Source organism: Macaca thibetana, chromosome 19 (genome assembly GCF_024542745.1).
Source record: "Macaca thibetana thibetana isolate TM-01 chromosome 19, ASM2454274v1, whole genome shotgun sequence".
NCBI classification, from domain to species: Eukaryota; Metazoa; Chordata; class Mammalia; order Primates; family Cercopithecidae; genus Macaca; species Macaca thibetana.
This window is the reverse complement of record NC_065596.1, coordinates 6,475,752-6,502,908: the sequence shown is the minus strand read 5'-3', so window position 1 is coordinate 6,502,908 and position 27,157 is coordinate 6,475,752. Positions and strand designations below refer to the sequence as shown.

At 51.1% G+C, this 27,157-nt stretch overlaps 1 protein-coding gene across 3 annotated transcripts; it reads right to left on the bottom strand.

Moving 5' to 3' along the window:
- Positions 1–473: 473 nt before the first annotated feature.
- On the bottom strand, positions 474–26,593 carry IL12RB1 (interleukin 12 receptor subunit beta 1). 3 transcript variants are annotated; one of them, XM_050769530.1, is made up of 17 exons: positions 26,357–26,575; positions 24,220–24,279; positions 22,615–22,729; positions 21,583–21,752; positions 18,529–18,668; positions 17,306–17,336; positions 16,760–16,879; positions 14,714–14,796; positions 13,311–13,548; positions 11,447–11,614; positions 10,286–10,423; positions 7,680–7,835; positions 5,368–5,502; positions 3,698–3,794; positions 2,606–2,681; positions 1,356–1,547; positions 474–1,077 (listed from the first exon to the last, which is right to left on the bottom strand). In XM_050769530.1, the coding sequence occupies exons 1-17, from the start codon at positions 26,565–26,567 to the stop codon at positions 1,072–1,074; spliced, it is 2,136 nt and encodes a 711-aa protein (XP_050625487.1). In that variant the 5' UTR covers positions 26,568–26,575; the 3' UTR covers positions 474–1,071. The 3 variants fall into 3 exon arrangements, with proteins under 3 accessions (XP_050625487.1, XP_050625488.1, XP_050625486.1); XM_050769531.1 differs by having other exon boundaries at positions 1,369–1,547; XM_050769529.1 differs by having other exon boundaries at positions 474–1,547; positions 26,357–26,593.
- Between the last annotated feature and the right edge of the window lie 564 nt (positions 26,594–27,157).

Below are 27,157 nucleotides of genomic sequence, written 5' to 3'. Positions count from 1 at the left end.
AACAAACACCGTAGGAGGAGGCAGGGCGGGTCCGGCCGGGGAAACGCGCGCCGCTGTTGCCACCTGGTGGCCATGGGGGGAATCTGAGACTACTTGCTAATCGCCGGGACTGGGGTGGGATTTCAGGAGCCCCCCAACACCTCGGCTCAGACCGCAGTGGAGATCAGGGGGAGGCGGCTGCAGAGCGTGGGCAGAAAGAGGGAGGATTCAGGGTGTGTAAGGGGGGCAAGGGTCCTGCTGTGAGTTGCTGGGCGTGAAGAGGAAGGAGCGTAGGGGCAAACCACGGTTCCTGTTACGGGAGCACCCGGCTGCTCCACTCCCCCTAGGCCGTCCCTTCAAGCCCTGCTCAGTCCCAGCTTAGCAGGGTTCCCAGCTCTCATCCGGCTCTGTCTCCCCCAGATTAGGTGCTCCTGGAGGAGACCCAGAGGAAGAGATTAATAAATATATGTGGAATGAATGAATGAATGAATGAATGAACTCAAAGGCTCGTGTTTTGAGATTCTGAGGACATTCAAGCTTCAAACGGGAAAAAATACCCAATAGGAGGCTCATTTACGATGATTTTGAACAGCTGTGTAAGGTCATTGTCATCACCCCCATTTTATAGGGGGGTGGGGATGGGATGGGAGGACCATCATTTTTTCCACAATGTTTACAGTCCCCTTCCCCCATATGCCTGGATCCTCCGAGCTACAAGACCCCACAATGCTGCAGGGAGCCCTTGAGTCCAGACTCCCCATCCAGTGCTCCTGGGGGTGGATGCCCAGCCCAGGGTCCGGGGATCCATCTGAGTCCCCTTTGCCCCCATTCCCAGTCTATTCTACTCCAGAACAGGTCAATGGCAGGGTCTGCTCCTGCTCCACGGATGCCAGGCCCAGCAGGGTGCAGCAGCTTCTATTTCATGGCAGCATCTAGGGTTCCCCCACAGGATTCGTGGCAACAGGTGCCGGGCAGACAGGAGGCAGGTGCACTAGAGCCTGGAGGAGCTCTGGGTTATCTGGGTCCAAATTTGACTCCTGTGTGTGCTGCGTAGCCTCAGGCGAGTCACTCACCCTCTCTGAGCCTCAGTGATCACATCTGTAAAATACAACAGTTATGGTTCCTTTCAGGGGGTGGTTGTGGGAATTTGGTAGGGAATCATGTGAGTGGATGGAATGGGCTGGGTATGCCATAAGTGCTTAATAACCAGCCGTTGTGATTGAGATAGTCGCTCTTCCTGTCTGTAAGACAAAGTGGATGTTCCCGTTTCTCCTTCAAGCCTCCAGGCCCTGATCTTCCAGGAGGGATGGACATCTAGCCCCTCACCCCCGGGCAGGGTTGCACCCCTGACCGTCTGGCCCACTGGGCCTCAGGACCTTGGCCTTGCACCTGTCTCCATCCTCCAAGGACAGCTGTGTATCCAGGGCCAGCTCAGGGGCACCCTCAGGTAGCTCTGCCTTCTCAAGAAGTTCAGTCCTCTCGCCTTTGTCCCAGGACATCTCCACCACCAGGGCCTCCTGCAGGGATGCCTCTTCCTGGAAGTCCACTGGGTTGATCCACTGCCAAGTCTGCAGAGGGAGGGTAGGGCAGAGTTCTACTTCCTATCCACAGCAGGATGGAACGGACCGGGTCTCTGCTGGCTAAATTCTCTAAAATCCTGAGACCTGGATGGGCGCACTGGCTCACACCTGTCATCCTCGCACTTTGGGAGGTTGAGGCAGGTGGATCACTTGAGGTCAGCAGTTTGAGACCAGCCTGGCAAACATGGCCAAACCCTATCGCTACTAAAAATACCAAAATTAGCTGAGCTTGGTTGTGCACGCCTGTAATTCCAGCTACTTGGGAGGCTGAGGCAGGAGAATCATTTGAACCCAGGAGGCAGAGGTTGCAGTGAGCCGAGATGGTGCCACTGCACTCCAGGCTGGGTGACATTGCAAGACTCCATAAAAAAAGAAATATATATATATATATATATATATATATCCTGAGACCAATTTGAGGATGAACTCTGCCTCACTGACCCCCATTCAGCCCCTCCTAGGAAGAGCACTTCCTTCTCTCTTTGGGAAATTTCCCTCCCCTCTTTTCACAGATGGTGTGGCTGACAGTGCAGTGGCCCCACCTCAGCTCTAGCACTGGTCATGTGACCCTGGCCAGCCCACCCATCAGACCCTTCCCTAACCCTCTGGTTCCAGCCATAGGCTCAGGGAAGAGCCTGTGAACCAAGCTGGACCAATCAGTGATGGCCCTGAGACTGTTGCCCTAGGTAATGGGGAGAATGGACACTCTGCTTCCAATCAGAGAAGGCTCAGCATGCCTGGGGGAGAACTCTGAATGGGCAGCTCTGAGATAGACCCCAGTCGCTGGATTCAGCCATATCTAGAAGCCCACTCCCTTAGGATTTTTCCATCAGGTGCCCTTTATAATAAAGCCACTTTGAGTTCTGTTTCTAGTGCCAGGAAATGTACCTCTGCTTGCCTGTCTTTAAAATGGGAAGGGGTTTGGAGCACTGGTTTTGGAGTCCTTACCTTGATGGATTGGGGGAGAATAAAATGAGCTAATGGGTGACCCTTGTCCAGCGTGTGCACCCAATAAAAAGACTTAGGATTAGAAAAGGAGTCCTTACCTCCTTCCCTGCAGGGAACTGAATGGCGGAGCTGGCACAGGGTGTGGGCAGCGGCGGGCACAGGTGCCGTGTGGCCCTGAAGAGGAAAGGGGGACGGTGAGAGGAGCTGAGCATTTTTTTTTTTTTTTTTTTTTTTTGGAGATGGAGTCTCACTCTGTTGCCCAGGCTGGAGTGCAGTGGCGCGATCTCGGCTCACTGCAACCTCTGCCTCCTGGGTTCAACTGATTCTCCTGCCTCAGCCTCCCGAGTAGCTGAGATTACAAATACGTGCCACCACACCCGGCTAATTTTTGTATCTTTAGTAAAGACAGGTTTCGCCATGTTGGCCAGACTGGTGTCCAATTTGTGGCCTAAATCGATCTGCCTGCCTCAGCCCCCCAAAGTGCTGGGATTACAGGCATGAGCCGCTGCGCCCGGCTTGAAAGCAGCTTTCAATCAGACATGCCCACCAGTGTCACCGCCCCTTTCCATGGGAATGACCCAAGGACCCAAAACTTACTACCCTTCCCTAGAAATTTCTGCATAGGATCACTTGAGGTCAGGAGTTCAAGACCAGCCTGGCCAACATGGTGAAACCCTGTATCTACTAAAAATACAAAAGAAATAGCTGGGTGTGACAGCATGCACCTGTAGTCCCAGCTACTTGGAAGGCTGAGGCATGAGAATGGCTTGAACCTGGGAAGAGGAGGTTGCAGTGAGCCAAGATCATGCCACTGCACTCTAGCCTGGGTGACAGAGTAAGACTCCACCTCAAAACAACAACAACAACAAAAGAAAATAAAAGAAAAAAGAAAAAGAAATTTTGCATAAACTGCGCTCTTAATCTGTATGCAATTAAAAGTAAGTATAAATCTGACTGCAAAACCTCTCTCAGTGGCTACTCTCCGCCTACAGGGAAGCCGTGCTCTGCAGAGGCAGTCACGGAGCTATAACTGCTTCTTCAGTAAAGCTGTTTTCTTCTACCTCTGGCTTGCCCTTGAATTCTTTCCTAGGCGGAGCCAAGAACCCAATCAGTGGGCTAAGCTCCACTTTGGGGCTCCCCTGCCTGGCATCATTACCATTGCTATGGTAACAGTAAGAGGTGTCAATTACCTGTTCAGGCCAAGGTAGCCAAGGACGCCCACGAGAAGGATGCTCAGGAAGCTCCCCAGGGAGGCGAAGAAGATGAACCAATCAGAAACCTGCACTTCTGGGGTGGGAGAGCGTGGGTTGGCAGAAGGCTACCTCCTGCCTCTTCCTCAGGGAAAGAGCTGGGAGGGCCCGGTTTCTCCATGAACTTGCTGCTGACCCTGGTGCACATGCCACAGGCTTCTCACTGGGAGACCACAGAACCCACCTGCCCAGTAGCTGTCAAGGAATAAAGGCCTGGAATGCAGGAAGTGTTCAAGACTCTGTAATTCCAGGCCGGGCACAGTGACTCATGCCTATTACCCCAGCACTTTGGGAGGCCAAGGCGGGCAGATCACCTGAGGTCAGGAGTTTGAGACCAGCCTGACCAATATGGTGAAACCCATCTCTACTAAAAATACAAAAATTAGCCGGGTGTGGTGGTGGGTGCCTGTAATCCCAGCTACTCGGGAGGCTGAGACAGAAGAATCTCTTGAACCCAGGAGGCAGAGGTTTCAGTGAGCCGAGATCGCATCATTGCACTCCAGCCTGGGCAACAAGAGTGAAAATCTGTCTCAAAACAAAAAAAAGACTCCGTAATTCCAAGAGCCTACACATAGGGCACATGTGGCTGCCCCTGGACCCAGGCCTGCCTGCCCCACACCAACCCTGACTCTTTTGTTCTCTGGGTTCCAGTTGGTTCTCTTGGAACTGAAAGGACACCGTGGCATGTACAGTGATCATTTGATCTCTGAATCTCTTATAACCATGCACCCCAGACAACAGAGCCTGTGTTGTTCTCTTCCTTCTCTTCCTTCTCTTCCTTCTCCTCCTCCCTCTTCTTCTCTTCCTCTTCCTCTTCTTCTTTCTCCTTCTTCTTCTTCTTTTTTTTTTTTTTTTTTTTTTGAGACAGGGTCTTGCTCCGTTGCCCAGGCCAGAGTGCAGTGGTGCGGTCACGGCTCACTGCAACCTTGAACTCCTGGGCTCAAGCCATCCTCCCACCTCAGCCTCCTGAGTAGCTGAGACTACAGGTGTGTACCACCACACCCCACTATTTTTAAAATATTTTTTTGTAGAGATGAGGTCTCACCATGTTGCCCAGGCTGGTCTTGAACTCCTGGGCTCAAGCAATCCTCCAGCCTCAGCCTCCCAAAGTGCTGGGATTACAGGCGTGAGCCACCGCACCAGGCTTCGCCTGCATCCTCCTTATTTTTGCATTGATTTATTTCTCGCTCAATGAACAGATTCCTGCACCTCCCTCCTCCCCAAGAGCCCCCAGATACTTTGACACATCTACCCCCAACCCACGGTGTCAGACCAGGGAGGAGGGACAGTTGTAGACAAGGGCATGGCCAGAAGGAGGCAGAGAAGGCTTGCTGGAGGAGGGAACTTTTGAGCTGAGTTTTGAAGGATGAATAGGAGTTGGACCGTGGGGAAAACAAACATTCCAGGCAGGAGGGAGGGAAGGGCCTGCATGGGCAAGGCTCCTGGAGTGTGAGAGGAAGCTGCAAGAGAAGGCAATGGGGGCAGGTTGAGCTGCTGCTTTCTCCTGAGGGCAGTAGGGAGCCATGGAGGGAATGAGGGTGAGGGCAGGGCTGCTAAGATCATTATGGGAAGCGCAGTGCAAATAACTGGGTCCCACCCCCTCCACTCACTGATGCTGAAGCGCTGGGGCTGGCTCCAGGCACCCCTCAGCCACGCCGTGTCTGCTCGCACCTGCACTGTGTAGGCTACACCAGCCCGCAGGTCACTGAGGGTTACTTGGGTCTCTGTGGGCTGCACAGGATGCTCTGCAGTGGGAGAGGCAACCCTGAGTCCTGGGACCCCTGGAGGCAGGGCTTGGACACAGGACCAAATTGGGGACTAGCTAAAACAGGTCCTGGGCTTTCCATAAGACACGCCCACAAGTGTGCCATGTCAGTTTACCATTACCATGGCAACACCCAGAAATTACCACCCCTGTCCATGGCAATGATCCCACAACGCGGAAGTTACCACCCTCATCCTAGATATTTCTGCATAAACTGACCTTTCATTTGCATATAATTAAAAGCGGGTATAAATATGAGAGGTAACTACCCTGCCTGTGGGGTGTTCCCGCTCTGCAAGGAGCGGGACTTCTGCTGCGGCCGTACATGGCCACTTCAGTAAAAGTTTCTAACACCACCGACGTGCGCTTGAACTCTTTCCTGGGGAAAGTCAAGAACCCTCCCAGCTAGACCCCATTTTGTGGGCTTTCCTGTCCCTCATCAGATCCCCCCTCCAGGCCTCGGTTTCCTCATCTGTGGCATGGAGACAGTCATCCCTGCCTGATGAGAGTCCAGCTGCTGCTACATGTGAGGGGCAGCCTCCCATGGATGAACCCAACACACCGTAAGCTCTTGGCTGGTGCCCACCCAGCCTTCTCCAGGGTCTGCAAGGGGTGATCAAGACCCTCAAGTTCAGCTGGGTGCAGTGGCTCATGACTAATCCCAGCACTTTGGGAGGCCAAGGTGGGAGGATAGTTTGAGGTCAGAAGTTTGCAACCAGCCTGGGCGAGGCCGGACATGGTGGCTCACACCTGTAATCCCAGCACTTTGGGAGGCCAAGGCGGGTGGTTCACCTGAGGTCAAGAGCTCAAGATCAGCCTGGTCAACACGGTGAAACCCCGTCTCTGCTAAAAATACAAAAATTAGCCAGGCATGGTGGCAGGTGCCTGTAATCCCAGCTACTTGGGAAGCTGAGGCGGGAGAATTGCCTGAACCCGGGAGGCGGAGGTTGTAGTGAGCTGAGATTGTGCCACTGCACTCCAGCCTGGGTGACAGAGCCAGACTCCCTCTCGAAAAGAAAAAAAAAGAAAAAAACCCCAGCCTGGGCAATATAGCAAGACCTTGTTTCTACAAAAAATAAAATATTAACTGTGCATGGTGGTGTGTACCTCTGTTTCCAGCTACTAGGGAGGCTGAGGTGGGAGGATCGCTTGAGCCCAGGAGGTTGAGGCTGCAGTGAGCTATGATGGCACCACTGCACTCCAGCCTGGGCACAGAGTGAGTCCCTGGCTATAAAATTTAAAAAAAAAAAAGGCCAGGCATGGTGGCTCACATCTGTAATCCTGGCACTTTGGGAGGCCAAGACGGGTGGATATAAAACAAAATTAAATTAAATTAAAAAAAAAAAAAAACCTGAAGTATAATTCTCTTGTTTTTGTTTTTTGTTTGTTTTTGTTTTTTTTTTTTGAGACAGAGTTCTCACTCTGTCGCCCAGGCCGGAGTGCAGCGGTGCAATCTCGGCTCACTGCAATCTCTGCCTCCCGGGTTCAAGTGATTCTCCTGCCTCAGCCTCCCAAGTAGCTGGGATTACAGGCATGAACCACCATACCCGGCTAATTTTATATGTGTGTATATATATATATATATACATATTTTTTTTTTTTTTTGAGGCGGAGTCTCGCTCTGTCGCCCAGACCGGAGTGCAGTGGCCGGATCTCAGCTCACTGCAAGCTCCGTCTCCCAGGTTTACGCCATTCTCCTGCCTCAGCCTCCTGAGTAGCTGGGACTACAGGCGCCCACCACCTCGCCCGGCTAGTTTTTTGTATTTTTTATTAGAGACGGGGTTTCACCGTGTTAGCCAGGATGGTCTCGATCTCCTGACCTCGTGATCCGCCCGTCTCGGCCTCCCAAAGTGCTGGGATTACAGGCTTGAGCCACCGCGCCTGGCCTAATTTTATATTTTTAGGAGAGACGGGGTTTCTCCAAGTTGGTCAGGCTGGTCTCCAACTCCTGACCTCAGCTGATTGACCCCCCTTGGCCTCTCAAAGTGCTGGGATTACAAGCACGAGCTACCGCGCCCGGCCAATTCTCTTGTTTTAAGGGTCTGATAACCAAGGCTCAGAGAGGGACAGCAAGGTGCCCAGGGTCACACAGCAAAGGAGATCTCAGGCTAGGATACTCCCTTCTTACCCGAGCCACATCTGCACTGCCTCACGTACCTGACACCTGGTTGCTGTCTTCATCTCGGCAGCGGACAACATACTCCTTTAGGACGCCGGGACAGGTGCTCAGCAGGGATGGTGCCCAGTCCACGGACACTGAGTCCAAGCTATGATTCTTCACCGAGACGTGGTGCGGTGTCCCAGCTGCTGAGGCTGCAACCAGTACCATTGTCATAGTAAACGCCAAGAGTGCTGGTCGAGGCCTGGCACAATGACTCGCGCCTGTAATCCCGGTACTTTGGGAGGCCGAGGTGGGTGAGTCATTTGAGGCCAGGAGTTCGAGACCAGCCTGGCCAATATGGCAAACCCCTTCTCTACTAAAAATACTAAAATTAGCCAGGCATGGTGGCGGGCACCTGTAATCCCAGCTACTCAGGAGACTGAGTCAGGAGAATCACTTGAGCCCAGGAGGCAGAGGTTGCAGTGAGCCTAGATGTCGCCCACTGCATTCCAGCCTGGGTGACAGAGCAAGACCCTGTCTTAAAAAACAAAACAAAACAAAACAAAAAAAAAGCCCGCCATGGCGACTTATGCCTGTAATCCCAGGACTTTGGGAGGCCAAGGAGGGCAGCTCACTTAAGGTTAGGAGTTTGAGACCAGCCTGAGCAACATGGTGAAACCCTGTTTCTACTAAAACTACAAAAATTAGCCGGGCATGGTGGTGGGCGCCTGTAATCCCAGCTACTTGGGAGGCTGATTCAGGAGAATCGCTTGAACCCAGGAGGCAGAGGTTTCAGTGAGCCAAGATTGTGCCACTGCACTCCAGCCTGGGTCAGAGAGTGAGACTCTGTCTCAAAAAAAAAAAAAAAAAAAAAAAAGGAGTGCTGGTTGAGCACTTCCTGAATGCCCAGCCTCCCACTGTCCAGAGACGGGGGTAGCATTGGCCACAGAGTCAGGTGGGCTGGGTTTTAATTCTGGTTCTGCCACTCAGTCACTGTCATTTTCCTTCCCTGGGCCTCAGTTTTCCTATCTATAAAATGGACAATGCTGGCCGGGTGCAGTGGCTCACACCTGTAATCCCAGCACTTTGGGAGGCCAAGGCAGGTGGATCACGAGATTAGGAGTTTGAGACCAGCCTGGCCAACAGGCTGAAACCCCGTCTCTACTAAAGATACAAAAAATTAGCCAGGCATGGTAGCGCACATCTATAATCCCAACTACTCGGGAGGCTGAGGCAGGAGAATCGCTTGAACCCGGGAGGCGGAGGTTGTAGTGAGCCAAGATTGTGCCACCATTGCACTCCAGCCTGGGCAACATGGCAAGACTCTGTCTCAAAAAAAAAAAAAAAAAAAAAGGACAATGCTGTTAAGCCAGACAGAATGGCTCACACCTGTGATCTCAGCACTTTGGGAGGCTGAGGTTGGTGGATCTCTTGAACCCAGGAGTTCAAGACCAGAAGACCAGCCTGGGCAACATAGTGAGAGCCTGTCTCTAGAGAAAGAAAAAAATTTGCCATCCATGGTGGCATATGCCTGTAGTCCCAGCTACTCAGGAGGCCGAGGTGGGAAGATCACTTGATCCCAGGAGTTCGAGGCTGCAGTGAGCTATGATTGTGCCACTGCATTCCAGCCTAGGAAATAGAGCAAGACTCTGTCTCCAAAAAAAGAAAAATATGAACAATGCCACTCAGAATGTCTTTGCTGTCCACTGAGCTGACCTCCATATGGCTGGCCTGATGTGCTGCAGGTGCCTCTAAATGTTCATTCTCTTCTCCTGACACTGAAAGTTCCTGCTGAATCCTCCATAGAGATAAACCTGCAGGTGGCTGAGTGCAGTGGCTCACACCTGTAATCCCAGCACTTCAGGAGACCAAGGTGGGAGGATCACTTTAGTCCAGGAGTTTGAGACCAACTTGGGCAACACAGCGAGACCCTGTCTCTATTTTACTTTATTTATTTATTTTGAGACAGATTCTTGCTCTGTCGCCCAGGCTGGAGTACAGTGGCACGATTTTGGCTCACTGCAACCTCTGCCTCATGGGTTCAAGCAATTCTCCTGCCTCAGCCTCCCGAGAAGCTGGGATTACAGGCACCCACCACCACACCTGGCTAATTTTTGTATTTTTATTTATTTATTTATTATTTATTTATTTTATTTTATTTTTATTTATTTATTTTTTTGAGACGGAGTCTCGCTCTGTCGCCCAGGCTGGAGTGCAGTGGCCGGATCTCAGCTCACTGCAAGCTCCGCCCCCCGACTTACACCATTCTCCTGCCTCAGCCTCCCGAGTAGCTGGGACTACAGGCGCCCGCCACCTCGCCCGGCTAGTTTTTTGCATTTTTTAGTAGAGACGGGGTTTCACCGTATTAGCCAGGATGGTCTCGATCTTCTGACCTCGTGATCCGCCCGTCTCGGCCTCCCAAAGTGCTGGGATTACAGGCTTGAGCCACCGCGCCCGGCCTAATTTTTGTATTTTTAGTAGAGACAGTGTTTCACCATGTTGGCCAGGCTGGTTTCAAACTCCTGACCTCAGGTGATCCACCCACCTTGGCCTCCCAAAGTGCTGGGATTACATGTGTGAGTCACCACGCCCAGCCTCTATTCTTTTTCTTAATTATTTAAAAAGAAAAAATAATGTAAACCTGCAGGTTTGGGTCACTTACCATTGCCCCCAAAGTGGTAGGTGGACAGGACCGTAGACCACAAGGTGAGCTTCTTTGGGTGCGCAGAGGCAAAGATAGTAATGTGGTAACACTTTTCCTGCCCCATTGCCCCAGACTCTCGACTCCAGCTGTAGGTTGCTGGAAGGATAAGCAAAGACCAGGCCATTCAGTAGATTGTGTTCCCACCTCTGCACCTTTGCATTGGCTGTGCCAGCTGCCAGGAACCCCCAGAAAACTCCTACTCATGCTTCAAAGCCCTTGCACCAATATCCCCTCCTCCAGGATCTCCTCTCTGTGCAATGCCCCCAACCCCATCCCCATCCTCCTCTAACCCAGCCCTTACTCCATGGAACCAGGGCTTCTTTTTTTTTTTTTTTTTTTTTTTGAGGCGGAGTTTTGCTCTGTTAACCAGGCTTGAGTGCAATAGCGCGATCTTGACTCACTGCAATCTCCACCTCCCGGGTTCAAGGTATTCTCCTGCCTCAGCCTCCTGAGCAGCTGGGATTACAGATGTGTACCACCATGCCTGCCTAATTTTTATATTTTTTGTAGAGACAGGGTTTCTCCATGTTGGCCAGGCTGGTCTCGAACTCCTGACCTCAGGTGATCCACCTGTCTCAGCCTCCCAAAGTGCTGGGATTACAGGCGTTAGCCACCTTGCCAGGCCAGTGGGGTCAGGGGTTCCGTGTCCAGTTCTGTCTCCTCAGGCTGTGAATTCCTCAAGGAATAGGCTGAGGTTGAGGCTTTCTGGGGCTCTGGCAAGGCCCAGAGCAGGAAGCAGGAGAGTGAGAGGCTACCTGAGCCTCACAGTCCCCTCTTTCCCTAAAGACTCATTAATTTGCCACCAGCATCTCACGAACTGCCACCTTCCCTGGCGCAGTTGAATATTTAACAAACACCTTAGGATGTGAGATTCATTACCTGCAGGTGTGCAATCTGCCTGGAACTGAGCTCAGGATGCCAGCAGGAGGTTCCAGACCCATATGGGTGAGAGGCTCCGAACCTCACCCTGTCCCTACCTCTGTGTGATCTTGAGTAAGCAGCAACACCTCTCTGGGCCTTAGACACCCGCTATGTGCCTTCCCTGCAGGTTTGAACCCACCAGGAGCTAAAAGGGAGGGCACAGAGGAGGAGCAGAGGCAGGCCATTCCAGGCCATTACCCATTCCAGCCGGATCCGGGTCTTGCGGCGCAGTCAGGTTGCAGGTGGCAAGGCTTCCTTCCTGGCCCACGGGCTGCCATTCAATGCAGTACGTCGTGCTCTGAGCCCGGGCTGGCCAATACATAGTGGTTCCGTTGGTTCCGACGCTGATATTCAGAGCCACTGGTTCTGGAAGGAGAAGGGAGAGACCCATCAGACAGTTGCCGTCCCTCTCCCCAGCCCCCTTCTCTGGCTCCTGCAGCCTCTCTCCCACCCTTTCGTCTATACCTCTGACCCTACAGGCCAGGGTGTCTGTGTTTGGCTGTTTCCCTGCACTGGAGGCTGCCTGGGGAGTCACGCACAAAGAGGGTAGCAGATGGCGTTTGTTTTTTTTTGTTTTTTTTCTTTGGAGACAGAGTCTTGCTCTGTCGCCCAGGCTGGAGTGCAGTGGCATGATCTCAGCTCCCTGCAACCTCCTCCTCCCGGGTTCAAACGACTCTCCTGCCTCAGCCTCGCGAGTAGCTGGGACTACAGGCACGTGCCACCATGCCCGGCTAATTTTTTTTTTTTTTTTTTTTTTTTGGTGGAGGCGGGGTTTCACCGTGTTGCCCAGGCTGGTCTCAAACTCCTGACCTCCAGTGATCCACCTGCCTTGGCCTCCCAAAGTGCTGGGATACAGGCGTGATCCGCCGCATCCAGTCAGCAGATGGTGTTTGAATGAGCTGAGTCCTCCTCCAGCCTAACTGCTGTCTCCTTGCCAGGATATTCACCATGAGGGCTTCCTGTACTGCCATTACACCCACCTCCAGCCTTGTAGGCGTCTCCGGCTGCGGCAGATACCTGGCCGCCTACCGCTTGCCTCGCCTGGGCGGAGAGTGAGATGCAAGACCAGGCTCCCCGGCCTGACTGGCCCCACTGGTGGTCTCATGCCAAACTCAGAAGCACGAGCACACACCCACTCAGTCCCTGGGCAAATCTCTCCCACTCCCTCCCGCCAGGGTGTCTGCACGAATGTCAGAGACGGATACTGCTTGCAATTCTGGGGATAGCAACAGCCGTTTATTGAGTACCGACTGCATGTGCCAAGCCAATGCTGAGAATTTTACAGGCACCATTTCACTATGATATGGGACCAGGCTGGGTGTGGCAGCTCACACCTGTAATCCTAGCACTTTGGGAGGTGGAGATGGGTGGATCGCTTGAGCCCAGGAGTTCGAGACCAGCCTGGGCAACATAGGGAGACCTGTCTCTACAAAAAATAAAAATTAAAAATTAACCAGGTGTGGTGGTGCACGGCTGTAGTCCCAGCTACTCTGGAGGCTGAGGCGGAAGGATCACTTGAGTCTGGGAGTTCATGGCTGCAGTGAGCCATGCATGATTGCACTCTAGTCTGCCAACAGACTGAGAACCTAGCTCAAAAATAATAATAATAGTAGGTCGGTCACGGTGGCTCACATCTGTAATCCCAGCACTTTGAGAGGCTGAGGCAGGTGGATCACTAGCCTGGGCAACATGGTGAAACTCCATCTCTACTTTTTAATACAAAAATTAGGCTGGCATGGTGGCTCACGCTAGTAGTCCCAGTGCTTTGGGAGGCCAAGGCAGGCAGATCACCTGAGGTCAGGAGTTCAAGACCAGCCTGGCCAACGTGGTGAAACCCCATCTCTACTAAAAATGATCCGCCTGCCTTGGCCTCCGAAAGCATGGGGATTACAGGCATGAGCCACTGCACTCGGCTGATTACTGAATTTTTGATATACCCCTAAATTAGGCACTGCTTTAAAATTTTCTGCTTCACTCCTCTCACCCTGGTCTAGCTGAGGCTCAGAGTAGGTGCTCAGCTCTGAGGGGCCCTCATACTGCCCTCCCCACCCAGAGGAGGCACCTGTGTGGGTGTCAGCAGGAATGTGCCATGTCTGGTTTGGGCCAGGACCAAATCGGTTCGAGGAGATGACAGCCACATTGTAGGCAGCACCCGAGAGATAGGGCATTTTCTCCAGGGGCAGGGTCCTGGTGGCCTTGGCCTTACACGGGCAGGACAGCATGTGGAGCTGCAGTTGGTAGGTGACCTCCACTCCAGGCGCTGGTCCTTGACAGCCTTCTGGAAGCTCCAGCTGGGTTGGCTGTCAGGAGTATGAAAGACAGCTCGTGGGGACCTGATCACATTCATCATCCCATAGGGAGACAGCAGGACACAGCCTATGAGGACAGACTTGGCCAAAGGCCACAGTCGATAACACACATCAAAAATTAAGAAAATAATAAACCTCAATGCTGGCAAAGCTGCTGTGAGACAGCCATTCACCGCCCGCACACATCTAGCTTGGGGGAAGTGAGAAATTGACAAAACCCACTGACATTCAGGAAAAAAAAATGTTTCCATCTTTTAACCCAGTTACCTCAAGCAGAACATTTTTCCTTAGGAAAGGAATTTGAGTTAGAGGAACATAGGAAGTAAAGGATTTTTGCTACAGCCTTATAGTAACAGCCCATTAGGGACCTGGCTAAGACGACTATGGTAAAGTCAATGAGTGGAATATTTGCCAGTTTTGTCTCAACAGAAATAGTCCCTCTGTGCCTCAGTTTCCCTCTCTGTAAAATGGGGCTAATCAGACTGCATTTAATGGGTTGTTTTGGGACTTTTTTTTTTTTTTTTTGAGACAGAGTCTCACTCTGTCGCCCAGGTTGGAGTGCAGTGGCGCAATCTCAGCTCACTGCAAGCTCTGCCGCCTCCGGGGTTCACGCCATTCTCATGCCTCAGCCTCCCGAGAAGCTGGGACTACAGGCGCCCCCCACCATGCTCGGCTAATTTTTTTTTTTTTTTTGTATTTTTAGTAGAGACGGGGTTTCACCGTGTTTGCCAGGATGGTCTCGATCTCCTGACCTCATGATCCGCCCGCCTCGGCCTCCCAAAGTGCTGGGATTACAGGCGTGAGCCACCGCCCCCAGCCTGTTTTGGGACTTAAAGCAATAACCTGCTACCCAGGCAAATGCAGTCATCATTGTCTCCTTCCTGGCCTTCTGGCTTCTGTGCAATTCCCACACACTCTGTTTCTCACACGGGAGCCAGGGAAAGCCTGTGAACATCTGAATCCAGTCATGTCCCTCCCCTGCTCACACACACTCCATGGCTCCCTATCACCTTCGGAGTTAAACCCACAATCTGCCCACTCACTGCCACCTCTACTTCTCTTCCCCCTCCATCTCCCACTTGCTCATCAGCCTCCAGCCTTTTGCCTCCTGCTCCCCATCCCAGGCCACCCCACAGCCCTGTGATAGCCCCGTTACCTGCTCTTTCAGGGTCAGCCGCCTCCTCCCATCCCGGCCCAGCTGCTCCACTGAGAATCTCACCTGAGGCTGTGGGGGATTTTCTGCAATCAGAACCAAACCAACCAGACGAATTGGAAGGAGAGAAAGACTGATGGATGTTTTCTTTGTAAATGATGGATTCTCCACATTCACAAAGTGAGAATCCCTTGCTGCCCCAAATTGCAGGAAAGAGAAAAAACTGGAGGAAGAAAAATTAACACCGTTCGCATCCCCAGGGATAACTGCCACCTGTAATTTCATGTTGTCTAAGGTTTTTTGTTTGTTTGTTTGTTTGTTCGTTTGTTTTCTACCACCCAGGCTGGAGTGCAGTGGTGCGATCTTGGCTCACTGCAACCTCTGCCTCCCGGTTTCAAGCGATTCTCCTGCCTCAGCATTCGGAGTAACTGGGACTACAGGTGTGCACCACCACGCCTGGCTAATTTTTTATTTTTAGTAGAGACGGGGTTTCACCATGTTGGTCAGGCTGTTCTCGAACTCCTGACCTTGTGATCTGCTTGCCTCGGCCTCCCAAGCTGCTGGAATTATAGGCATGAGCCACCTCGCCTGGCCTCTAAGTTTCCCTTTGAATGCAAATATATTTCTCCGCATGGTTTTGTTGTTGCTGTTATTTTATAGACTAGAGACAGGGTCTCGTTTTGATTCCCAGGCTTGTCTCAAACTCCTGGCCTCAAACAATCCTCAGGCCTCGACCTCCCACAGTGCTAGGATTACAGGCATAAACCACAGCACCAGGCCTTTCTGCATGATTTGAAACCCTCTCACTCATTTCCCTGTTGCCCAGGGTCAGGGCAGCAGCCATTTAGTACACCCTGCCACCTGCAGGTGACATTGTCCTTGAGACACTGTGAGGTTCAGCCCGATGATTCTCACTTGATAAAGCTCTGTAGTGGGTGGAGTGCAGTGGCTCATGCCTGGAATTCCAGCACTTTGTGAGACCAAGGCGGGACGATCACTTGAGGCCAGGAGTTCGAGACCAGCCGGGCCAGCATGGTTAAACCCCATCTCTACTAAAAATAAAAAAAATCAACTGGGTGAGGGTGCGGTCACCTGTAGTCCTACCTGGGAGGCTAAGGCAGGAGAATAACTTGAACTCGGGAGGCGGAGGTTGCAGTGAACCAAGATCGCACCACTGCACTCCAGCCTGGGTGACAGAGCAAGACACTGTCTTAAAACAAAACAGGCCGGGCGCGGTGGCTCAAGCCTGTAATCCCAGCACTTTGGGAGGCCGAGACGAGCGGATCACGAGGTCAGGAGATCGAGACCATCCTGGCTAACACGGTGAAACCCTGTCTCTACTAAAAAATACAAAAAAACTAGCCGGGCGAGGTGGCGGGCGCCTGTAGTCCCAGCTACTCGGGAGGCTGAGGCAGGAGAATGGTGTAAACCCGGGAGGCGGAGCTTGCAGTGAGCTGAGATCCGGCCACTGCACCCCAGCCTGGGCGACAGAGCAAGACTCTGTCTCAAAAAAAAAAAAAAAAAAAATACCAAAACAAAACAAAAAACCCTAAAGTGAGTGCAGCAAGACCAGATGCCACATTGTCAGGGTTTGAACACCCCTTTCTCCCTCTGCCTTATTTCTAACACTTACCACCTCGTTTCCAATACCTGCTGCCTTATTTCTTTTTCCATCTTATTTTATTATTATTATTATTATTATTATTTTACTTTTTGAGACAGAGTCTGGCCCTGTTGCCCAGGCTGGAGTGCAGTGGCGCGATCTCCGATCAATGCAACCTCCACCTCCCGGGTTCAAGCGATTCTCCTGCCTCAGCCTCCCAAGTAGCTGGGATTACAGGCATCAGCCACCACGCGCGGCCCCATTTTATTTTATTTTTTAGAGATGGGGTCTCACTGTGTTGCCCAGGCTGGTCTCAGATCACTGGCCTCAAGTGATCCTCCCGCCTCAGACTTCTGAGTAGCTCGAACTACAGGGTGCACCACCACCTCCAGCTGCTGCCTTATTTCTAACGCTTGCCCCTGTTCCTGTGCCCAGAGTGATCTTACCAGGGGGAACACACACAGGGCTGCTCCACTTGCTCCAGGAACTCCCCTGGCTCCCCAGCCGCCGTCGTCGGAGCTGGAATTCCTGGGCCACATTCATCTCCAGGGGACAGAGGCAGGACTCTGGGGAGAAGCAGGTCAAACATCAGGCTGTAAGAATTGTCCAGGACTTGGCACCAGTCACTTAGCCATCATGCACTTATCGAGCTCCAACTGTGTACAGAGCCATGTGCTGGGTCCTGGGGGCTCAGCAGAAGCAGGCCAGGCCCTGTCCTCTTAGGGCCTCCAGGATCACCCACATCCATCCCTGCCCTCAGTTCAAGTCCTGGCCATGGCCATCTCTTGGGTCATGACCTTGGCCAAAGGCTTCTCACCCCCTGCAAGTCTTGATTTGTTTCCCCACTTGGAATATGGAAATAATCCAATACTGAACTATGAGGCAGGGTAAGAGGCATACAAAAAATTCAGCATTGGACCTGGCATACAGTAGGCGCTCAATTAATGCCAACTTGTTGCAGCTGTTGTTGTCATTACTATTATTATTCTCACCAGTATCATCATCCTGAGGTCCGCAGTCGCCCTAGAATAAGAATGTATTCATATATTGTTTTGCATTTTAATGCTGAAAAATATTTGCTGTTTTACAATTATTTATTTATTTACTTATTTATCTGAGACAGGGTCTCACTCTGTCATCTAGACTGGAGTGCAGTGGTGTAATTATGGCTCACTGAAGCCTCAACCTCCCAGGGTTCCGTGATCCTCCTGCCTCAGCCTCCTGAGTAGTTGGGACTACAGGCACGCACCATCACACCTGGCTAATTTTTGCATTTTTGGTAGAGACAGGGTTTCGCCATGTTGCCCAGGCTGGTCTCAAACTCCTGGCCTCAAGCAATCCCACCCCAACTCGGCCTCCCAAAGTGCTGGGATTACAGGTGTGAGCCACCACACCTGGCTAAATTTTTTTAAATTAAAGACTATACCTTCAGGGATTATTTCTATAGTTAATTACTAGAGAACTTTCTCTAGGTTCAAACCTTCTTTAGAAACATATAAAGCAGTAAAAAATTATTATAACTAAATTTTAAAAATTAATAATTATTTTTACTAAACACAATGTGGGATCCTGGATTGAATCTGGGAACAGAAAAAAGACATTCCTGGAAAAATTGGTGACATTCAAATAATGCCTGGAGTTTATATAAGATATTAACATTTAGAGGAGTTTGGGTAAGGGGTATACGGGCGTTCTCTGCACTAGTTTATAAAGTAACATTTCTGAAAATTGAAGATTATTCCAAAAGAAAAAAATTATTTTAAAACATTTTAGTGGGAGCCAGGCGCAGTGGCTCTTGCCTGTAATCCCAGCACTTTGGAAGGCCAAGGTGGGCAGATGACCTGAGGTCAGGAGTTTGAAACCAGCCTGGCCCACATGGCGAAATCTCGTCTCTACTAAAAATACAAAAATTAGCTGCGCGTGGTGGCAGGTGCATGCCTGTAATCCCAGCTACTCGGGAGGCTGACGCAGGACAATTGCTTGAATCTGGGAGGTGGAGGTTGCAGTGAGCTGAGTGCCACTGCACTCCAGCCTTAGCGACAGAGCAAGGCTCCGTCTCAAAAAAAAAGAAAAAAGAAAAAGAAGAAACCACCTGAGGGGCTAGAGTGGGGGTTGGTTGGGAGCGGAGACAGACGCAGTGATGGTGAGACTGATTTGAGGGTGAAGGTGCCCTGGAGAGGCCCGTGTCCACCCTGGACTTGGGAAATAAACTCACCAACTTCCATGAGCTGCTGGGCGTCCGGTGCCGGAACTGCACCTCAGCACCAACCTGGTTATCCGGGGTCTCCCACTCCATACGCAGCTGCCCAGCCAACTTGGACACCTTGATGTCTCCCAGAGGAGGCTTATATTTAACTGGAAGCAGAGGCAAGGATTGGTGAGGGGCAGCCCACACGTATGTCAGTTAATGGGCCCTGAAAATCTACCCGGTCCAGGGTAAGCAACTGAATCCCTAAATATGAATTAGCGAACACCTTGCAGGTCCCAGCTAAGCCTGGTATACTATGATTCAAAGAGTCAAGATTTATACACAAGCCACATATGGTGGCTCACCCTGTAATTCCAGCATTTTGGGAGGCCAAGGCAGGAAGATCACTTGAGTCCAGGAGTTCGAGACCAACCTGGGCAACATAGGGAGACCCCCATCTCTACATAAAAATTAGCCGGGCATGGTAGTTCATGACTGTGGTTCCAGCTACTTAGGAGAGTGAGATGGGAGGATCACTCGAGCCTAGGAGGTTGAGACTGAAGTGAGCCCTGATCGCACCACTGCACTCCAGTCTAGGAGACAGAGGGAGACCTTGTCTCTAAAAAATCAACAAATAGGGCCGGGCGCGGTGGCTCAAGCCTGTAATCCCAGCACTTTGGGAGGCCGAGACGGGCGGATCACGAGGTCAGGAGATCAAGACCATCCTGGCGAACACGGTGAAACCCCGTCTCTACTAAAAAAAATACAAAAAACTAGCCGGGCGAGGTGGTGGGCGCCTGTAGTCCCAGCTACTCGGGAGGCTGAGGCAGGAGAGTCGCTTGAACCCGGGAGGCGGAGGTTGTAGTTAGACGAGATCGCACCACTGCCCTCCAGCCTGGGTGACAGAGCAAGACTCTGTCTCAAAAAAATAAATAAATAAAATTAAATTAAATTAAAATTTAAAAATAAATAAATAATTTTTCATAAAGATTGATACACAGGATCCTGCTAGTGAATATATCTTTAAAATATTAACACCCATTGCTGGCAAGGCTGTGAAGAGACAGGTACTTTTGTGAATTGCTTGGCAGAGGATAATTGATTCTGACAAGCAATTCACAAAAGTGCCTGCTTTTGAGGGTGATCTGCCCGCCTCGGCCTCCCAAAGTGCTGGGATTACAGGCATGAGCCACTGTGCCCAGCCAATTCTTTTTTTTTTTTTTTTTTTTTTTTTAAGAACTCTCAGGAAAATTGTACTTAGTTTTTAGATCCGTTTCAAGGAACCTGACCTAAGGAGAGACATAAATTAGCATAAATTAGTCTTGCTGCACTGTGGCCATACCCTGCCTGATTCTTTATTATATCATTGTATAAATTTAAGAGGTATGATGGTTTGATGTACCTATCCATAGTGAAATGATTACTACAGTAAGCAATGTAACATATCCATGGCCAGGCACAGGGGCCCACGCCTATACTCCAAACACTTCGGGAGGCCAAGGCAGGAGGATCATTTGAGCCCAGGAGTTTAAGACCACCCTGGCCAGCATAGCAAGACCCCATCTCTTAAATATATATATATACATATCCATCACCTTCCATAATTACTTTTTTGGTGTGTGATGAGAGCACCTAATTTTTTTTTTTTTTTTTTTTTTTTTTTTTGAGACAGAGTCTCACTCTGTCACCCAGGCTGGAGTACAGTGGCGTGATCTTGGTTCACTGTAACCTTCATCCCCCAGGTTCAAGCGATTCTCCTGCCTTAGCCTCCCAAGTAGCTGGAATTACAGGTGCCCACCACCACACCCGGCCAATTTTTGTATTTTTAGTAGAGACGGAGTTTCACCATGTTGGTCAGGCTGGTCTCGAACTCCTGACTTCAGGTGATCCTCCCACCTTGGCCTCCCGAAGTGCTAGGATTACAGGCGTGAACCACTGCACCTAGCCCTAAAATCTGTTATTGTAGCAAATTTTCAATATACAATATGCTATTTTTAATTATAGTTCTCTACTGTACATTGGAACTCTAGACTTATTTATGCTGCGTAACAGCCAATTTTATTCCTTTGACCTACATCTCCCCCATTTCCTCCTTCTCCCCATCCCCGGTAACCACGGTTCTACTTTTGGTGTCTAGATATTCGACCTTTTTTTTTTTAAAGATTATACATGTAAGTGAGATCATGCAATATTTTTGTTTCTGTGCCTGGCTAACTTCACGCAGCATAATGTCCTCCAGCTTTGTCCATGTTGTGGCAAATGACATGATTTCCTTCATTCTTTTCTTTTTTTTTTTTTTTTTTTTTTTTTTTTTTTTTTTTTAGACAGCGTCTTGCTCTGTCACCCAGGCTAGAGTACAGTGGTGTGATCTCGGCTCACTGCAACCTCTGCCTCCCAGATTCAAGCCGTTCTCCTGCCTCAGCCTCCTGGGTAGCTGGGATTGCAGGCACGTGCCACCACACCAGGCAAATGTTTTGCCTTTTTTGTGTGTGTTGCTATTGTTTTTTAGATGGAGTCCCGCTTTGTCGCCAGGCTGGCGTCCAGTGGCTCAATATCAGCTCACTGCAACCTCTGCCTCCTGGGTTCAAATGATTCTCCTGCCTCAGCCTCCCCAGTAGCTGGGACTACAGGCGTGCGTGGCCTGCACCTGGCTAATTTTTGTATTGTTAGTAGAGATGGAGTTTAACCATGTTGGCCAGGATGGTGTCTATCTCTCTACCTCGTGATCCGCCCACCTCAGCCTCCCAAAGTGCTGGGATTACAGGCGAGAGCCACCGCGCCCGGACAAATACATGGTGTTGAGTCATGAGAACAGATATTCAGAACCCAAGCAGCTCCTGGTAGCATTATGGACAGCAGAGAGAAACCAGAAGCAGCCTTAGTGCCCAGGAATAGGGGATTGGTAAGAGGACCATGAAAGACTGCTTTGTCACAATAGTGTTTGTGTGACACTACATGAAGTGACAATGGCTAGTAGTATCAAGTCCCTTGCCAGGGGCCAGGAATTCCCCTCCAGCTCCAGCCTTGCAGCCTGATGGCCTCTGGGTATAAAAGGGACAGCGGGGAGAACAAGGTGCTAACCTGACTTGTAGAGCTGCAGGGTCACCTCAGGAGATTTCTCTGTCCGGTTCCTGGCCCAGGATTCCACCCAGAGCGTGACGGTGTGCAGCACAGACACCCCGGCCTGGTCGGAGAACTGCAGCCTGGTGGCTGAGCCTGTGGCGAAGTAGCAACAGCGCCCAGAGCTGAGGCTGCAGCAGGAAGGAGCGTGTCAGTGCCGAGTCTGGGGTCCTGGTGGACCCCACAGCCGACTTTGTGCATCAAATCCCGGCATCATTTTATGGGTGTTTGTTTGTTTGTTTGTTTGGAGATGGAGTCTCGTTCTGTCGCCCAGGCTGGAGTGCAGGAGTTCAAGACCAGCCTGGCCAACATGGTGAGACCCTGTCTCTACTAAAAAATACAAAAATATAAAAATTAGCAGGCACGGTGGCGTGTGCCTACAGTCCCAGCTACTCAGGAGGCTGAGGCAGGAGAATCACTGTAACTCGGGAGGCAGAGGTTGCCATGAGCTGAGATCATGCCACTGCACTCCAGCCTGGGCAACAGAGCAAGACTCCGTCTCAAAAAAAGAAAAAAGAAACAAGTAAGTAGATGGATGGATGGATGGAAGGAGGGAGGGAGGGAGGGATGGATGGATGGATGGATGGATGGATGGATGGATGGATGGATGGATGGATGGATGGATGGAAGGATGGATGGATGGATGGAAGGATGGATGGATGGATGGATGGATGGATGGATGGATGGAAGGATGGATGGATGGATGGATGGATGGATGGATGGATAGATGGATAGATGGATGGATGGATAAGTGAAAGGGTGAAGAAAAAAGGACTAAAGAGACCCTCATGGCCACCCACCCTGGGATGCCTACCCTCACTGACCACCCCCCACCACAATCCTCCAACCCTCTCTTCTTAGATGAGAAACAGAAGCCCAGGAAGGAGTGTTGACCCAGCCAAGATCACGCATCCGAGAGTAGGGGCACCAGAGGGGGTTGGAGCAAGAGTGGGATGGTGGGTGAGGGTTTAGGAATGGTAGAGGGGTCCTCACCAGCACCGCAGGAAGTGGCTGACCCCAGCTGTGGGACCCTCATACTGCCAGGAGCACTCGTAACCAGCGCTGGATATCCGATAGCAGCTCAGGTCCCTAGGGCCCGAGGCTGAACCTGGAAGAGATCCTGTAGGCTTGGGAACAGACCAGAGTCTGGAGGGGTCTTTGTGCCCAGGACAAATCTTTGTGATGCTTACATCTTTCAGTGTCACCTCAGCCTAAACCCTCCCTGCGTCCTTCCTACCTCATCTCCCGCCATCTCTCGCCTCAACCTATTCGGAATCCTCAGCCTTCGAACTCGTCCTCAAAGAGGCCTCAAAGAGGTCCTGCCACCTCCCTCTCTATTCCTCACCCTCCTTCTGGTGTTGTTTTTTTTTTGGGGGGGTGCCCTGGGCCCCAGCTTCCCTCCTCTGGTTCTTCAAAACACATCATCACATGCAGTATAGACATGTGTTTGCCTGTTGTCTATCTCTTCCACTAGGCTGTGGTCTTGGGAAGTCAATTGAGCTCACAGCCCCCTATGTCTAGATCCATGTGCGCACATAGAAGGTGCTCAGTAAACCGTTATCAAACAAGAGAATGGACGGTGTGTCTGCTCAGTGTCAGACCCTTTGCAGGGTGCATTATGAGCATAAATGTTCCAACAGTATGTCTGGGCGTGATGGCTCATGTCTGGAATCCCAGCACTTTAGGAGACTGGGGCGGGTGGATCACCTGAGGTCAGGAGTTCGAGACCAGCCTGGGCAACATGGTGAAACCTCGTCTCTACTAAAAATACAAAAATTAGCTGGGTGTGGTGGCAGGCACCTGTATTCCCAGCTACTTGGGAGGCTGAGGCCGGAGAATGGCTTGAACCTGGGAGGTGGAGGTTGCAGTGAGCTGAAATCAGGCCACTGCACTCCAACCTGGGCAGCAAAACAAGACTCTGTCTCAAAAATAAATAAATAGGCCAGGCGAGGTGGCTCATGCCTGTGAGCACCCAGCACTTTGGGAGGCCGAGGCGGGTGGATCATGAGGTCAGGAGATCGAGACCATCCTGGCTAACATGGTGAAACCCCGTCTCTACTAAAAACAATACAAAAAAATTAGCCGGGTGTGGTGGTGGGCGTCTGTAGTCCCAGCTACTCAGGAGGCTGAGGCAGGAGAATGGCGTGAACCCCGGAGGCAGAGCTTGCAGTGGATCCAGATCATGCCATTGCACTCCAGCCTGGGCGACAGAGCGAGACTCCGTCTCAAAAAGAAAAAACAAACAAATAAAAAAATAAAATAATAAAATAAAATAAATGTTCCAATAATTTATTGGGGGGGGGCTTCAAAATGCTTAAAAGGTACTTTCTCCCATGTACCGACCAATCTGAACGGACATAGACACCAGCCCTGAGACCGTGCTAGGGAAGTGATGAGGTTCAGAGAGGCAGCTGGCTGCTCCAGGGCACCTTGAACCTGTTGAGAATGGGCCAGCAGGTAGTGGGGTGGGGGCTCCCAAGACCACAGGCGGGGCTGGGTCTTCGGCCGGGAGGCAGAGGCCATGGGAAGGGCTGCTGTGGATGGGGTCAGGTAGAGCCCTACATAATCCTCAGCCAACAATGAGGAACTGCTCCGAACCTGAGTCTGCATCCGAATATGGTGGGTCCTGAAAACAGCACTCACTGGTTCTGCAGGCAGCTGCAAAGGCAATGAAGACATAATGACATCCCTGGCCTTGCACTGTGTGGGGAGAAGGGCTCGGCCTTGGGGTCTACACCCAAGTGATCATCAGCTCTCCCTCCCACCCACCTTCCCATCTATGCACCCACCTACCACCACTCATCCATCCATCTGCCCATGTATTCATCCACCCATCTACCCATCCATCCATGTATTTATTCGTCTATCCACCATCTACCCATCCATCCACCCATGAATTCATGCATCCATCCATCCATCCATCCATCCATCCATCCACCCACCCACCCACCCACCTACCCATCCATACATCCATGTACTCATCCATCCATTCACCCATCTACCCATCCATCTATCCAATCATCCATGTATTCATTAATCCATCCACCCATCTACCCATCCATCCATCCACCCCACCATCCACCCATCCACCCATCTACCCATGTATTCATCCCTCCATGTATTCATCCATCCATCCACCCATCTACCCATCCATCTATCGGTCAATCCATGTATTCATTCATCCATCTACCTATCTACCCATTCATCTATCCATCCACCCCACCATCCATCCATCCATCCACGTATTAATCCATTCATTCATCCACCCCACCATCCATCCACCCATCCATCCATCCATCCATCCATCCATCCATCCATCCATCCATGTATTAATCCATCCATCCACCCCACCATCCACCCATTTATCCATCCATTCATCCATCCATCCATGTATTCATCCATCCATTCATCCATCCACCCCACCATCCATCCACCCCACCATCCACCCATTCACCCATCCATCCGTGTATTCACCCATGCATCCATGCATTCATTCGTCCAGTATCCATTCACCCAACCGTCCATCTATCCATCTACTCACCAATCTATCCATCCATACATCCATGTATTCATTCATCCATACACCCACCCATCCATCCATTTATCTACCTACTGATATATCCATCCAGCCACACATCCATCCATCCATCCATCCATCCATCCGTCCATCCATCCATTCATCCAACCATCCATGTATTTATTAATTCATCCATCCATCATTTACCCACCCATCCACCTGTCTATCCATTCATCCACCGTCCTTTAGTCCTCAGAGGTTGAGATGCATATTTGGGAGATACTCTCAGGAGGTCCCCCCAGCAGGAAAGAACAGTAAGACCAACAGTCTGGAGGGCAGAGAGAAGTGGGGGTGTGCCTGGGGTGGCACCAGCGTCTGAAGCCAGCATGGGGAGAGACAGTAGAGGGTGCATGGCAAGGAGAGGCCTGCCAGGGCTGGCCCAGGCAAGCACACTTGGCCCACTAGCAGTTGGGGCAATAATTTATAACATTTCTCCAGGAGGCAGCGACCTCCTTCGGCCACTGGGACCCTGTCTCTGTAAAAAGTACGCGCCAAAAAAATTAACCTGGCACGGTAGTGTGCGCCTGCAGTTCCAGCTGCTCAAGGAGCTAAGGCAGGAGGATCACTTGAGCCCAGGTGGTCAAGGATGCAGTGAGCTATGATCAGGTCACTGCACTCCAGCCTGGGCAACAGAGTGAGACCCTATCTCAATAAATAAATAAAAAGGGTATATGGAAGGATGTGCATAGGTTATATGCAAATACTTCACCATTTTATATCAGGAACTTAAGCATCCTTGGATTTTGGTATCTGCAGAGGGTCCTGGAACCATTGCCCCATAAATACGGAGACAACTGTATACATTATATTATGTATGTCTATCTATTGTAAACTACATACATAAGATACTATACCATGTATACCTATTAGATACATACTTGCTTTTCATTCATTCCTTCCTTAGTTTTTTTTCTCACTGAACTCAGGGAGGTGGTGGAAAAGATTTAGTGCATTTCACAGAAGAGAAAAATCAAGATCGGAGGAAAGATGTCTAAGTTCGATCCCAGAAGCCATGACTGCCCATCTCCCATTTGACAGCAGGAAAGACTGAGGCACAGAGAGATGAAACCAACCCACACAGCAGGCCCACAGCTCTCCACACATACACGTGTCTCCCCCCGGCAAGACGAGCTGCCATGCCAGGGTCGGGGGACTCACCACCCTGCCTGGATCGCAGGAAGAGGAGGAGGAGGGGGACCACCCAGGTCACCAGCGGCCCCATTGGATCCACGCAGAGCCCCACAGCCCCAGGGGAGCCTCTCTGCCACCTGCGAGGTTCAGCCACCCCGTCCCCACTCCGGAACACATTGAAGCTGAACAAGGGAAAAAGACCAAAAAAAAAAAAAAAAAAGTGAGTGTCACAGCCCATCCCTAGTGCAAGTCAAAGCGAAAGAGAAACCCAGGAAGTCAGCTCCGTGGTGGTGGTGATGGTGGTGGCCACAGACTCACCTTTGGAGCAAGTCAGGGTTCTAGGGGTTCTGCCCTGCTGGCCCCAGACCTGAACTGAACACCCAGATGCCAGCCCCATGGGCCACCTGTAGTTCCATGCACTTGACCAGGTCCCTGGCCCTCTCTAGCCGATTTTTTTTTTTTTTTTTGAGACTGAGTCTCGCTCTGTCACCCAGGCTGGAGTGCAGTGGCCGGATCTCAGCTCACTGCAAGCTCCGCCTCCCGGGTTTACGCCATTGTCCGGCCTCAGCCTCCCGAGTAGCTGGGACTACAGGCGCCCGCCACCTCGCCCGGCTAGTTTTTTGTATTTCTTAATAGAGACAGGGTTTCACCATGTTAGCCAGGATGGTCTCGATCTCCTGACCTTGTGATCCGCCCATCTCGGCCTCCCAAAGTGCTGGGATTACAGGCTTGAGCCACCGCGCCCGGCCTTTTTTTTTTTTTTTTTTTTTTTTTGAGATGCAGCCCTGCTCTGTCACCCAGGCTGGAGTGTGGTGGCATGATCTCCAC

Coding starts and splice junctions, on each gene's coding strand:
- IL12RB1 (XM_050769529.1), bottom strand. CDS start 26,567: ATGGGCTGTGACACTCACTTTTTTTTTTTTTTTTTTGGTCTTTTTCCC. Junction 24,280..26,356: donor CCTGCGATCCAGGCAGGGTG/GTGAGTCCCCCG, acceptor TTGCCTTTGCAG/CTGCCTGCAGAACCAGTGAG. Junction 10,424..11,446: donor CCCGGATCCGGCTGGAATGG/GTAATGGCCTGG, acceptor TTATCCTTCCAG/CAACCTACAGCTGGAGTCGA.